At 43.1% G+C, this 14,797-nt stretch overlaps 1 protein-coding gene across 5 annotated transcripts in view; it reads right to left on the bottom strand.

The window, feature by feature from the left end:
• Window positions 1–14,797, bottom strand: part of LOC149971180 (collagen alpha-1(XI) chain-like) — a 222,638-nt gene that overhangs the window by 37,101 nt on the left and 170,740 nt on the right. For 2 of the 5 annotated variants that reach the window (XM_090225283.1, XM_090225281.1), the window contains one exon: window positions 10,903–11,622. The exons of the other annotated variants lie outside the window; for them this stretch is intronic. Coding sequence is in view for 1 of the 2 variants with exons in the window: in XM_090225281.1 (XP_090081407.1) it covers window positions 11,503–11,622 (120 nt within the window). In the remaining variant the exon portion in view is untranslated. Of the gene's footprint in view, window positions 1–10,902; window positions 11,623–14,797 lie in introns of those variants that run through there. 5 annotated transcript variants of the gene reach the window in all.

The following is a 14,797-nucleotide window of genomic DNA, read 5'->3' as shown; positions in this document are numbered from 1 at the left end:
TATTAACAATCCTGATTAAACACTCTTAGAAAAAGGGAATAGTGTTAGTTCACTTCGATAGGTAGGCTGGTTGGTTGGTTGGAGAAAAAAAAAGTACATTCATATCACTCACCATTAATTAATTGGATATTTGAGAGATATCGTGAGGCTATGCTCAAGTATCTGAAAATGACTAATTGAGGTGTACTGATCGGGTGAAGCATACAGTCACTTGTTGTATAACTCTGATGATAGATCTAAATTTGACTAATTGTTTTGCATGGAATAATCTGACATTTGTAGTTCTGACTATGGTCTTCAAGGGCTATTTGACCAAGAAGGAGAGTGATGGAGTGAGGCGTCAGATGACCTGGCCTCCACAATCACCCGACATCAACCCAATTGAGATGGTTTGGGATGAGGTGGACTGCAGAGTGAAGAAAAAGCAGCCAACAAGTGCCCAGCATGCTAGGGGGACCTCTTTTAAGACAGTTGGAAAAGCATTCCAGGTGAAGCTGGTTGAGAGAATGCCAAGAGTGTTCAAAGTTGTCATCTACTTTGAAGAATCTCAAATATATTTTTATTTACTACATGATTCCACGTGTTATTTCATAGTTTTTATGTCCACTATTATTCTACAATGTAGAAAATATTAAAAATAAATAAAAACCCTTGAATCAGTAGGTGTGTCCAATCTTTTGACTGGTACTGTATATCATCTGGTGGAAGGATTAAATATACAAATGTTATTTTACACTCCCTATCCCATCAATGAGCAGGGTAACAATGAATCAATCATAGCACCACAGTGTCACCCACACACAGCTAGCTGTAGCAGGAACCAGACATCTGAACACTTGGAAATCTCTCTCTGTCTGTCTGTCTGTCTGTCTGTCTGTCTGTCTGTCTGTCTGTCTGTCCGTGTGTGTAGTCTTGAATCAGTAAGTGGTCTGGGAACCTAGGACCGATAGCTTCCTCTAAAGAGGCCATACCTACAAAGCAGAACCTACAGAATGTCCAATATTTTCATTTAACCTTTTTCAATGAGGCTGCATTGAACAGTGTCCCCAGACCAGCATTTACTTTTTTTTATATTTAATAGTACCCAGTTTTGTGTTCTTTTTATCTAATACTCTCAAAAAAATGTATAACATGCGTGGCACATCATAGATGACGTAGAATGGTTCAAGACTGAAACTGAACAAAATAGAATGAAAAATATTGTATTTCTCAGCGGGACATATCTGAGAAGTGGGAATCATTCCACCAACCACAAGCAACAATGCAGGCAGGAGGATTCTGATGCTTCTATCTCACACACCATGGGTTCTATTCTGTCACCACATGGGTTCTATTTCCGGCACAACATGGGTTCTATTCCGTCACACCATGGGTTCTATTCTTTAGGGAATATGACGGGTGAACTTTGAGGATCAGTGTTTGAGAATGGATGTGCAGACTACAGGTCTTAATACAGTAGTATGCTATGCTGTTATAACTCTGAGGGGATAGGAGGCATTACTCTGAGAGGATAGGATGCATTACTCTGAGGGGATAGGATGCATTACTCTGAGTGGATAGGATGCATTACTCTGAGGGGATAGGATGCATTACTCTGAGGGGATAGGATGCATTACTCTGAGGGGATAGGATGCATTACTCTGAGGGGATATGATGCATATCTCTGAGGGGTTAGGATGCATTACTCTGAGGGGATAGGATGCATTACTCTGATGGGATAGGATGCATTACTCTGAGGGGATAGGATGCATTACTCTGAGGGGATAGGATGCATTACTCTGAGGGGATAGGATGCATTACTCTGAGGGGATAGGATGCATTACTCTGATGGGATAGGATGCATTACTCTGAGGGGATAGGATGCATTACTCTGAGGGGATAGGATGCATTACTCTGATGGTACAGGATGTATTACTCTGAGGGGATAGGATGCATTACTCTGATGGTACAGGATGTATTACTCTGAGGGGATAGGATGCATTACTCTGAGGGGATATGATGCATATCTCTGAGGGGATATGATGCATATCTCTGAGGGGTTAGGATGCATTACTCTGAGGGGATATGATGCATATCTCTGAGGGGTTAGGATGCACAACTCTGAGGGGATAGGATGCATTACTCTGAGGGGATAGGATGCATTACTCTGATGGTACAGGATGTATTACTCTGAGGGGATAGGATGCATTACTCTGAGGGGATAGGATGCATTACTCTGAGGGGATAGGATGCATCACTCTGAGGGGATAGGATGCATTACTCTGAGGGGATAGGATGCATTACTCTGAGGGGATAGGATGCATTACTCTGAGGGGATAGGATGCATTACTCTGATGGGATAGGATGCATTACTCTGAGGGGATAGGATGCATTACTCTGAGGGGATAGGATGCATTACTCTGATGGTACAGGATGTATTACTCTGAGGGGATAGGATGCATTACTCTGAGGGGATAGGATGCATTACTCTGATGGGATAGGATGCATTACTCTGAGGGGATAGGATGCATTACTCTGAGGGGATAGGATGCATTACTCTGATGGTACAGGATGTATTACTCTGAGGGGATAGGATGCATTACTCTGAGGGGATAGGATGCATTACTCTGAGGGGATATGATGCATTACTCTGATGGTACAGGATGTATTACTCTGAGGGGATAGGATGCATTACTCTGAGGGGATATGATGCATATCTCTGAGGGGATATGATGCATATCTCTGAGGGGTTAGGATGCATTACTCTGAGGGGATATGATGCATATCTCTGAGGGGTTAGGATGCACAACTCTGAGGGGATAGGATGCATTACTCTGAGGGGATAGGATGCATTACTCTGATGGTACAGGATGTATTACTCTGAGGGGATAGGATGCATTACTCTGAGGGGATAGGGATGCATTACTCTGAGGGGATAGGATGCGTTACTCTGAGGGGATAGGATGCATTACTCTGAGGGGATAGGATGCATTACTCTGATGGGATAGGATGCATTACTCTGAGGGGATAGGATGCATTACTCTGAGGGGATAGGATGCATTACTCTGATGGGACAGGATGCATTACTCTGAGGGGATAGGATGCATTACTCTGAGGGAATAGGATGCATTACTCTGAGGGGATAGGATGCATTACTCTGAGGGGATAGGATGCATTACTCTGAGGGGATAGGATGCATTACTCTGTGGGGATAGGATACATTACTCTGAGGGGATAGGATGCATTACTCTGAGGGGATAGGATGCATTACTCTGAGGGGATAGGATGCATTACTCTGAGGGGATAGGATGCATTACTCTGAGGGGATAGGATGCATTACTCTGATGGGATAGGATGCATTACTCTGAGGGGATAGGATGCATTACTCTGAGGGGATAGGATGCATTACTCTGAGGGGATAGGATGCATTACTCTGAGGGGATAGGATGCATTACTCTGAGGGGATAGGATGCATTACTCTGTGGCCACTGAGTGATTAATGTATGTGTATAGTGGGGAGCTACAGAAACAGGAATGTGTGTAAGCTTTATTTAACTTGGCAAGTCAGTGCAAACTTACCAGACTTACGGCCTACCAGGAAACAGTGGGTTAACAGCCTCGTTCAGGGGTAGAACTAGTGATTTTTACCTTTTGATCCAGCGACCTATCGGTTACTGAGCCAACATGCTAGCCACTAGGCTACCTGCCGCCCAAGGAAGTGAGAGAGTACGCGAGAGAGGAAGTGAGATAGGATGTGAGAGAGGAAGCAAGATAGGAAGCGAGAGAGGAAGTGAGATTCTCAGTTTGAAGAACTTGTAACACTCATAACAAAGTACTATCTAGAACCTAGAAGTTTTTTGGGCTGTCCCCCTTAGAGGACCCTTTTAATAACTATTTTTAGTATAACCATTTTGAGATCCATTTTTGTCCCCAATGTCATGGTATCCAATTGGTAGTTACAGTCTTGTCTCATCGCTGCAACTCCCCTACGGAACCGGGAGAGGCGAAGTTTGAGAGCCATGCGTCCTCCGAAACACAACCCAACCAAGCTGCACTACTTCTTGACACGATGCCGTCTTAACCCGGAAGCCAGCCACACCAATGTGTCGTAGGAGACACCGTACACCTGGCGACTGTCAAAGTGCACTGCGCCTGGCTCGCCACAGGAGTCGCTAGTGTGCGATGGGACAAGGACATCCCTGACGGCCAAACCCTCCCCTAACCCAGACGACGCAGGGACAATTGTGCGCAGCCGGTCAAGGTCTCGGATGGCTGTAACAGAGCCTGGACACGAACCTCTAGGGGCACAGCTAGCACTGCGATGCAGTGCCTTGGACCACTGCCCCACTCGGTTGGCCCCCCCAAAAAAATGGTTCTACCTGAAAACAAAAATGGTTATCTTATGGGGACAGTCAAATAACCCCTTTGGAAGCTTGTTTTCTAAGAGGGTATATATATATCAAGGTAGATCAATGGACTGTTGTACAATGAGGACATGTGAAGGAATTGTCAGGAAATTCAAAGATTGTGTATTATGTATTGCAGCTGAAGCTATTTGATGTTGAGAGTGTCTGTAACATTCCACAATAGAATCCTCCCCATTGTTGTTCAGACCAGCACCTCATTCTCCCATTCCAACAGCTCACATTCTAAATAGGAGCAAACCTCCACAATATCCTCTGTATTGGAGAGACTGCAATATCTCTCCCTCCAAGATAAATCCCTGTTTTGAAAAAAAAAGCAATTTGAAATGCAGCACCGATCCAGAAGGGGATGGGAGAAGGGCAATAGCACAGTCTCTTCATTTGTTGGGGATGACAGTAGTAAGTAAGAAGGCTGCGGGCAAAGCTATCTTCAGTAATCTATCAGGGTACGTTTCACATGTCACCTCCATGTCACTGTGCTGTGTGACAGCGGAGAAGGACTGGAGACAGAGACATGATAACAAAGGATATAAGCCTCCATGTCTGACGAGAGAGAAAGCAGAAATACCGAGACACTCCCTTAATAGTGTATTACCTTTTCTCCTGCTCTCTCACAATTCAATTTCAATTTCAATTTTAAGGGGTTTTATTGGCATGGGAAACATGTGTTAACATTGTCAAAGCAAGTGAAGTAGATAATATACAAAAGTGAAATAAACAAGCAAAATGAACAGTAAACATTGCACTTACAAAATACATTTCAAATGTCATATTATGTCTATATAGAGTGTTGTAACGATGTGCAAATGGTTAATGTACAAAGAGAAAATAAGTAAACAAATATAGGTTGTATTCGCAATGGTGTTTGTTCTTCACTGGTTGCCCTTTTCTTGTGGCAAACAGGTCACAAATCTTGCTGCTGGGATGGCACACTAGTATTTCACCCAATAGGTATGGGAGTTCATCAAAATTGGATATGTTTTTAGAATTCTTTGTGGATCTGTGTAATCTGAGGGTAATCTGAGGGGAATAATGTGTCTCTAATATGGTCATACGTTTGGCAGGGGGTTAGGAAGTGCAGCTCAGTTTCCACCTCATTTTGTGGACAGCGTGCACATAACCTGTCTTCTCTTGAGAGCCAGGTCTGCCTACGGCAGCCATTCTCAAAAGCAAGGCTATGCTCACTGAATCTGTACATAGTCAAATATTTCCTTAATTTTGGGTCAGTCACAGTGTTCCTGCCACTGTGTACTCTCTGTTTAGGGCCAAAATACATTTTAGTTTGCTCTGGTTTTTGGAAATGATTTCCAATGTGTCAAGTCACTATCTTTTTGTTCTCTCATGATTTGGTTGGGTCTAATTGTGTTGCTGTGTGGGGTCTGTTTGTGAACAGAGCCCCAGGACCAGCTTGCTCTTCTCCAGGTGTATTTCTTTGTAGGTGATGGCTTTGATATAGACGTTTGGGGAATTGCTTCCTTTTAGGTGGTTGTAAAAGTTAACGGCTCTTTTCTGGATTTTGATAATTAGTGAGTGTCGGTCTAATTCTGCTCTGCGTGGATTATTTGGTGTTCTACGTTGTACACAGAGGATATTTTTGCAGAATTCTGCATGCAGAGTCTCAATTTGGTGTTTGCCCCATTTAGTGAATTCTTGGTTGGTGAGCGGACCCCAGACCTCACAACCATAAGGGGCAATGGGTTCTATAACTGACTCAAGTCTTTTTAGCCAGATCCTAATTGCTATTATAATTTTGTTCCTTTTGATGGCATAAAAGGCCCTTCTTGCCTTGTCTTTCAGATCATTTTCCACAGCTTTGTGGAAGTTATCTGTGGCGCTGATGTTAAGACAGAGGTATGTATAGTTCTTTGTGTGGTCTAGGGCAACGATGTCTAGATGGAATTTGTCTTCGTAGTCCTGGGAACTGATTTGGAACACCATTATTTTTGTCTTACTGAGATTTACTGTCAGGGCCCTGTTCTCACAGAATCTGTGCAGAAGATCTAGGTGCTGCTGTAGGCTCTCCTTGGTTTGGGACAGAAACACCAGATCATCAGCAAACAGTAGACATTTTACTTCAGAATCTAGTAGGGTGAGGACAGGTGCTGGACACTGTTCTAGTGCTCTGGCCAATTTGTTCATAAATATGTTGAAGTGGGTGGGGCTTAAGCTGCATCCCTGCCTCACCCCACGGCCCTGTAGAAAGAAATGTGTTTTTTTGCTCATTTTAACCGCACACTTGTTGTTTGTGTACCTAGACTTTATCATGTCATATGTTTTTTCCCCCAATACCACTTTCCATCAATTTGCATAGCAGACCCTCATGCCAAATTGAGTCAAATGCTTTTTGAAATCAACAAAGCATGAGAAGACTTTGCCTTTGTTTGGTTCATTTGTTTGTCAATTAGGGTGAGCGTGGTTGCTGTTGACCCATATCCCACGGTAGTTATTTGGGGTCAAATTTGTCTCGACTTTGGTGAATTGGGGTGATCAGTCCTTGGTTCCAAATATTGGGGAGTATGCCAGATCTGAGAATGATGTTAAAGAGTTTAAGTATAGGGAATTGGAATTTGTGGTCTGTATATTTTCTCAGTTCATTGAGGGTACCATCAACCCAACTGGCCTTTTTGGGTTGGAGGGTTTGTATTTTGCGCTGTAGTTCATTCAATGTAAGTGGAGAATCCAGTGGGTTCTGGTCTTTAATAATTGATTGTATGATTTGTATTTGATCATGTATATATTTTTGCTGTTTGTTCTTTGTTATTGAGCCAATCAGATTGGAGAAGTGGTTTATCCATACATCTATGTTTTGGATAGATAACTCTTTGTGTTGTTGTTTGTTTAGAGTTTTCCAATTTTCCCAGAAGTGGTTAGAGTCTATGGATTCTTCAATTACATTGAGCTGATTTCTGAACCAGAAGTGGTTAGAGTCTGGATTCTTCAGTTACATTGAGCTGATTTCTGACGTGCTGTTCTTTCTTTTTCCGTAGTGTATTTCTGTATTGTTTTCGTGATTCACCATAGTGAAGGCGTAGGCTCAGGTTTTCCGGGTCTCTATGTTTTTGGTTGGATAGGTTTCTAATTTTCTTTCTTAGGTTTCTGCATTCTTCATGAAACCATTTGTCATTGTTGTTCATTTTCTTAGGTTGTCTGCTTGAATTGTTTTTATTTGATAGGGAAGCTGAGAGGTCAAATATACTCTTTAGGTTTTCTACTGCAAAGTTTACACCTTCGGGATTACAGTGAAACATTTTGTCCAGGAAATTATCTAGAAGGGATTGTATTTGTTGCCTGATTGCTTTTTGGTAGTTTTCTACACTACTTTCCTTCAATCTATAGCATTTCTTAATATTATTCAGTTTCTTTGGCTTTGATGCCTCATAATTGAGCAAAGCTCTGTTCAGGTAGAATTTGATTTTCATCTGATCTGGTAGGGGTGTCAGTGGACTGACTGTGAACCCCCTCTAAAAGACTCTGGATTGAGGTCAGTGATAAAGTAGTCCACAGGACTACTGCCAAGATATGAGCTATATGTGTCGAGTCCCCTCGAAGCCTACCATTGACTATGTACATACCCAGCATGCAACAGGGAATTCTGTCACCTCCAGGTACAGTTGAAGTTACTGAGTCAGGTTTGTAGGCCTCCTTGCCCGCACACACTTTTTCAGTTCTGTCGACACAGGTCAGAACTTTGTAATGGTCACTCCAATACCTTGACTTTGTTGTCCTTAAGCCATTTTGCCACAACTTTGGAAGTATGCTTGGGATCATTGTCCATTTGGAAGACCCATTTTACGACCAAGCTTGAACTTCCTGACTGATGTCTTGAGATGTTGCTACAATTTATCCACGTAATTTTCCTGCCTCGTGATGCCATCTTTTTTGTGAAGTGCAAGAGTCCCTCCTGCAGCAATGCACCCCCACAACATGTTGTTGCCACCCCCGTGCTTCACGTTTGGGATGGTGTTCTTCGGTTTGCAAGCCATCCCCCTTTTTCCTCCAAACATAATGATGGTCATTATGGACAAACAGTTCTATTTTTGTTTCATCAGACCAGAGGACATTTCTCCAAAAAAGTACAATCTTTGTCCCCATGTGCAGTTGCCAACCATAGTCTGGCTTTTTCATGGCGGTTTTGGAGCAGTGGCTTCTTCCTTGCTGAGTGGTCTTTCAGGTTATGTCAATATAGGACTCGTTTTACTATGGATATAGATACTTTTGTATCTGTTCCTCCAGCATCTTCACAAGGTTCTTTGCTGTTGTTCTGGGATTGATTTGCACTTTTCGCCCCAAAGTACATTAATCTCTAGGAGACAGAACCCGTCTCCTTCCTGAGTGGTATGATGGCTGCGGGGTCCCATGGTGTTTATACTTGCATGCTATTGTTTGTACAGATGAACGTGGTACCTGCAGGCATTTGGAAATTGCTCCCAAGGATGAACCAGACTTGTGGAGGTCTACAATTTTTTTTCTGAGGTCTTGGCTGATTTCTTTTGATTTTCCTATGGTGTAAAGCAAAGAGGCACTGAGTTTGAAGGTAGGCCTTGAACTACATCAACAGGTACACCTCCAAATGACTGAAATTATGTCAATTAGCCTAACCGAAGCTTCTAAAGGCATGACATCATTTTGGGGAATTTTCCAAGCTGTTTAAAGGCACAGTCAACTTAGTGTATGTAAACTTCTGACGCACTGGAAATGTGATACAGTGAATTATAAGTGAAATAATCTGTCTGAAAAAATTACTTGTGTCATGCACAAAGTAGATGTCCTAACCCACATGCCAAAACTATAGTTTGTTAACAAGAAATGTATGGAGTGGTTGAAAAAACGAGTTTTAATGACTCCAACCTAAGTGTATGTAAGGCTACCCGAAACGTTTGACACAAGATAAACAATTTAAAGGCAATCCTACCTAATACTAATTGAGTGTATGTAAACTTCTGACCCACTGGGAATGTCATGAAGGAAACAAAAGCTGAAATAAATCATTATCTCTACTATTATTCTGACATTTCACATTCTTAAAACCTGTTAAGGATATGGCAGACATATGCCCCCTTTGGAGAGATTGGGTACCCCTAGTAAACTGAAAAAAAAATCTGTCAAAAATTGCTAATATATGCAAATAAAAATTATTATTGGATAGAAAACACTCTAAAGATTCTAAAACCGTTGGAATTATGTCTGTAAGTATAGCAGAACTCACAGGGCAGGCATTCTTCCAAACTAGTTTTTGTGGCCATGAAAGTTGGAGCAACTTTGACGTCATGGCCCCCACGCTTCCCAACCAGGTATGATTCTGGGGAGACTTTCTATCTCTTCCGCTAGATGTCCTCTTTCAGTAGAGCTTTGAATCGTTCAAATCGCGCGAGAATTGACCCTATGGGAGTGAAATTAGTGCGTGCCACGAGAAAATAGGCTGTGCGTAGGGGCGCGAATTGGTCCCAGCCATTCCTTTGTTCCAGCACTCAAGAGAAGGGCAGACGATGGCCGATTGAATTGAAGTTTGTTTTGCGTGTCTAAAACATCATAAAGCTTGCTTCTGCACTTAGTTTGACCTGTTTAGTCGACATATAATATGTAATTTTGAAGTTTTGATGCGCAACTTTTCCGGACCAGAGGACGTTTTGGGTGCATTTCAGCTGATGTTATTAGCAGTAGCTAATACAAAGACGCAAGACTTGAAACCAAACGATGTATTGGGTAAGTATGAAGCCTTCCAGAACATTCTGAACGAAGACCATCGAAGGTAAGGGAATATTTATGCTTAAATCTGTGTTTCTGTCGACTCCAACATTACGTAGAAATGTAGCTTGGAACTGAGCGCCGTCTCAGCATATTGAATAGTGTGCGATTTCTGTAACGTTAAAAATAAATCTAACAAAGCGGTTGCATAAAGAAGCAGTGTATCTTTGTAACTATATGTAGAACATGTATATTTAGTCAAAGTTTATGATGTCTATTTACGTTATCTTGCCGCGCTACCTAGATTTCCTGCGGGCATTTTTGAGTAATTTCTGAACGTGAACTCACTGTAAATGGACATTTATGGATATAAATGGCATATTATTGAAAAAAAAAATGTACTGTGTAACATGTCATATTACTGTCATTTGATGAAGATTTTCAAAAGGTTAGTGAACGATTTATTTTTTAATCCTGCGTTTTGTTGATTGCATGTTTTGGCTATTCAAATGAGCTGTGTCTGGTGGTGGTTTTACATATATATGTGCTATGTTTTCGCCGTAAAACATTTTAGAAATCTGACTTGCTGGCTAGATGAACAAGGTGTTTATCTTTCATTTGAGCTATTGGACTTGTTAATGTGTGGAGGTTAAATATTTTAAAGAATATTTTAGCGTTCCATGCGCCACCGTTTCAGCTGAACGTGGGAGGGTTGATTCCCAATTGGGAACCAATATCGTAGACAGGTTAAAACAAAGTGGTGATCCTAACTGACCTAAAACAAGGAATTTTTACTAGGATTAAATGTCAGGAATTGTGAAAAACTGAGTAATACTTTATACACAAATAATATATTATACTCTTGCTTTACTAATACAACCTCTACTAATACATTCTCTGCTAATGCATACTCTATAAATACATACTATACCAATACATACTCTGCTAATGCATACTCTATAAATACATACTATACCAATACATACTCTGCTAATACAATCTCTACCGACACATACTATACTAATGCATACTCTACTATTACATACTCTACTAACGCATACTCTACTAATATTAATCAAATGTATTGATGAAGCCCTTTTTACATCAGCTGATGTCACAAAGCAGTATACAGAAACCCAGCCTAAAACCCCAAACAGCAAGCAATGAAGATGTGGAAGAACTGTGGCTAGGAAAAACTCCCTAGAAAGGCCAGAACCTAGGAAGACACCTAGAAAGGAACCAGGCTATGAAAGGGTGGCCCGTCCTCTTCTGGCTGTGCCGGAATGTTCTTCAAGATGTTCAAACGTTCAAAGATGACCAGCAGGTTCAAATAATAATCACAGGGGTTGTATAGAGGGTGCTACAGGTCAGAACCTCAGCAATAAATGTCAGGTGGCTTTTCATAGCCAAGCATTCAGAGGTTGCGACAGCAGGTGCGGTTGATAGAGAGAGTCGAAAACAGCAGGTCCGGGGACAAGGTAGCACGTCCGGTGAACAGGTCAGGGTTCCCTAGACGCAGGCAAAACAGTTGAAACTGGAGCAGCAGCACGAGCAGGCGTGGAGGGAGGATAGGGAGAAAGGGAGAGAGAATTAGAGGATGGATACTTAAATTCACACAGGACACCATATAAGAAAGGAGAATTACACCAGATAAAACAGACTGACACTAGACTATTGCAGCACAGATACTGGACACTGAGAGAGGGGTGGGCCGGGGGACACTGTGGCTCCGTCAGACAATACCCCCGGACAGGGCCAACCAGGCAGGATATAACCCCACCCACTTTGCCAAAGCACAGCCCACACACCACTAGAGGGTAATCAATAAACCACAAACTTACTACCCTGAGACAAGTCTGAGTATAGCCCACAAAGATCTCCTCCACAGCCCAAGCCCAAAGGGGGGGCAAACTGTACTTTATACACTGTATACTGTGTAAACACATAATATACTAGTACATATTCTACTAATACTTACTCTACTAATACATAATCTACTAATACATAATATACTAGTACATATTCTACTAATACATACTCTACTAATACATAATCTACTAATACATACTCTGCTAACACTTACTCTACGAATACATACTAATGCATACTCTATACACACGTACTCTACAAAAATATACTCCACTATAATACATACTCTATACACTATATACTATACTGATACACACTATACAAATACATACTCTACTAATAGATACTATACACATCTTTCTTTTAATGTGTATATACTCTTGGCTGTAATAATGTACTCTTGTCTGTAATAATGTATGTACTCTTGACTGTAATAATGTACTCTTGGCTGTAATAATATATGTACTCTTGACTGTAATAATGTGCTCTTGGCTGTAATAATGTATGTACTCTTGGCTGTAAGAATGTATGTACTCTTGGCTTTAATAATGTATGTACTCTTGACTGTAATAATGTATGTACTCTTGACTGTAATAATGTATGTACTCTTGACTGAGAAGGAATATATTTTTTATCTACTTTGTATATATCCTTCTATGTAACTACCATGTAGTCTACATACAAAGACTATTACATGTAGTCTACATACACACAGTATTACAATGTAGTCTACATACACACAGTATTACCATGTAGTCTACATACACACAGTATTACCATGTAGTCTACATACAAAGACTATTACCATGTAGTCTACATACACACAGTATTACAATGTAGTCTACATACACACAGTATTACAATGTAGTCTACATACACACAGTATTACCATGTAGTCTACATACACACAGTATTACAATGTAGTCTACATAAACACAGTATTACCATGTAGTCTACATACACACAGTATTACCATGTAGTCTACATACACACAGTATTACCATGTAGTCTACATACACACAGTATTACCATGTAGTCTACATACAAGGACTATTACCATGTAGTCTACATACACCCCTCTCTGTGGTCTCTACTCTGCCCCCCCACACCCCTCAACAGTCTGTACTCTGCCCCCTACCCCCCCAACAGTCTCTACTCTGCCCCCCCCACCCCCACCAACAGTCTCTACTCTGCCCCCCCCCCCCAACAGTCTCTACTCTGCCCCCAGCCCCCTCAACAGTCTCTACTCTGCCCCCAGCCCCCTCAACAGTCTCTACTCTGCCCCCCAGCCCCCTCAACAGTTTCTACCCCCCCCCCCCCTCTCCAGCCCCCTCAACAGTCTCTACTCTGCCCCCCCACCCCCCTCAACAGTCTCTACTCTGCCCCCCCACCCTCCTCAACAGTCTCTACTCCGCCCCCCCACCCCCCTCAACAGTCTCTACTCTGCCCCCTACCCCCCCAACAGTCTCTACTCTGCCCCCCCCACCCCCACCAACAGTCTCTACTCTGCCCCCCCCCACAACAGTCTCTACTCTGTCCCCAGCCCCCTCAACAGTCTCTACTCTGCCCCCAGCCCCCTCAACAGTCTCTACTCTGCCCCCCCCCCCCAACAGTCTCTACTCTGCCCCCAGCCCCCTCAACAGTCTCTACTCTGCCCCCAGCCCCCTCAACAGTCTCTACTCTGCCCCCCAGCCCCCTCAACAGTCTCTACCCCCCCCCCCCTCTCCAGCCCCCTCAACAGTCTCTACTCTGCCCCCCCACCCCCCTCAACAGTCTCTACTCTGCCCCCCCACCCTCCTCAACAGTCTCTACTCCGCCCCCCCACCCCCCTCAACAGTCTCTACTCTGCCCCCTACCCCCCCAACAGTCTCTACTCTGCCCCCCCCACCCCCACCAACAGTCTCTACTCTGCCCCCCCCACAACAGTCTCTACTCTGTCCCCAGCCCCCTCAACAGTCTCTACTCTGCCCCCAGCCCCCTCAACAGTCTCTACTCTGCCCCCCAGCCCCCTCAACAGTCTCTACTCTGCCCCCCCCCCCCCCCCCTCAACAGTCTCTACTCTGCCTCCCAGCCCCCTCAACAGTCTCTACTCTGACCCCGGAGCTTAAGAATTTCACTGTACCCCGCAATTACACCTGCAGCCCTGTGCATGTGACTATTATACACTCTGAATACCATTTAAGACACAGACAAAATGTATTTTATTTAACTTCTGAATCCTGAGAGAACAATACCTACCTGTCATTATTTAGCCGTATTCTGTCAGCCATGTTGTGCTGTAAGGCCCCATGGGAACGTCTGTGTCTGTCTGCCTCTCTCCTAGAGTCCTCCCCAAAATAACATCTGCCCTATTTTCAGTACCTCCTCTTTCCTCTCCTCTTTCCTCCTCCTCCTTCCTCTCCTCCTTCCTCTCCTCTTTCCTTCTCCTCTTTCCTTCTCCTCTTTCCTCTTCTCTTTCATCCTCCTCTTTCCTCCTCCTCTTTCCTCTCCTCTTTCATTCTCCTCTTTCCTCTTCTCTTTACTCCTCCTCTTTCCTCTCCTCTTTCCTCTCCTCTTTCCTTCCCCCTTTCCTCTTTCCTCTCCTCTTTCCTCTCCTCTTTCCTCTCCTCTTACCTCTTTCCCCCTCCTCTTTCCTATCCTCTTTCCTCTTTCCTCTTATCTTTCCTCTCCTCTTTCCTCTTTCCTCTCCTCTTTCCTCTCCTCTTTCCTCTTTCCTCTCCTCTTTCCTCTCCTCTTTCCTCCTCCTCCTTCCGCTCCTCTTTCCTCTCCTCTTTCCTCCTCCTCTTTCCTCCTCCTCTTTCCACCTCCTCTTTCTTCTCCTCTTTCCTCTCCTCTTTCCA

Source organism: Oncorhynchus mykiss, chromosome 28 (assembly GCF_057628025.1).
Source record: "Oncorhynchus mykiss isolate SJ-2025 chromosome 28, ASM5762802v1, whole genome shotgun sequence".
In the NCBI taxonomy this organism is placed as follows: domain Eukaryota; kingdom Metazoa; phylum Chordata; class Actinopteri; order Salmoniformes; family Salmonidae; genus Oncorhynchus; species Oncorhynchus mykiss.
The sequence above is the reverse complement of the archived record's forward strand: the minus strand, read 5'-3'. Positions and strand labels throughout refer to the sequence as shown.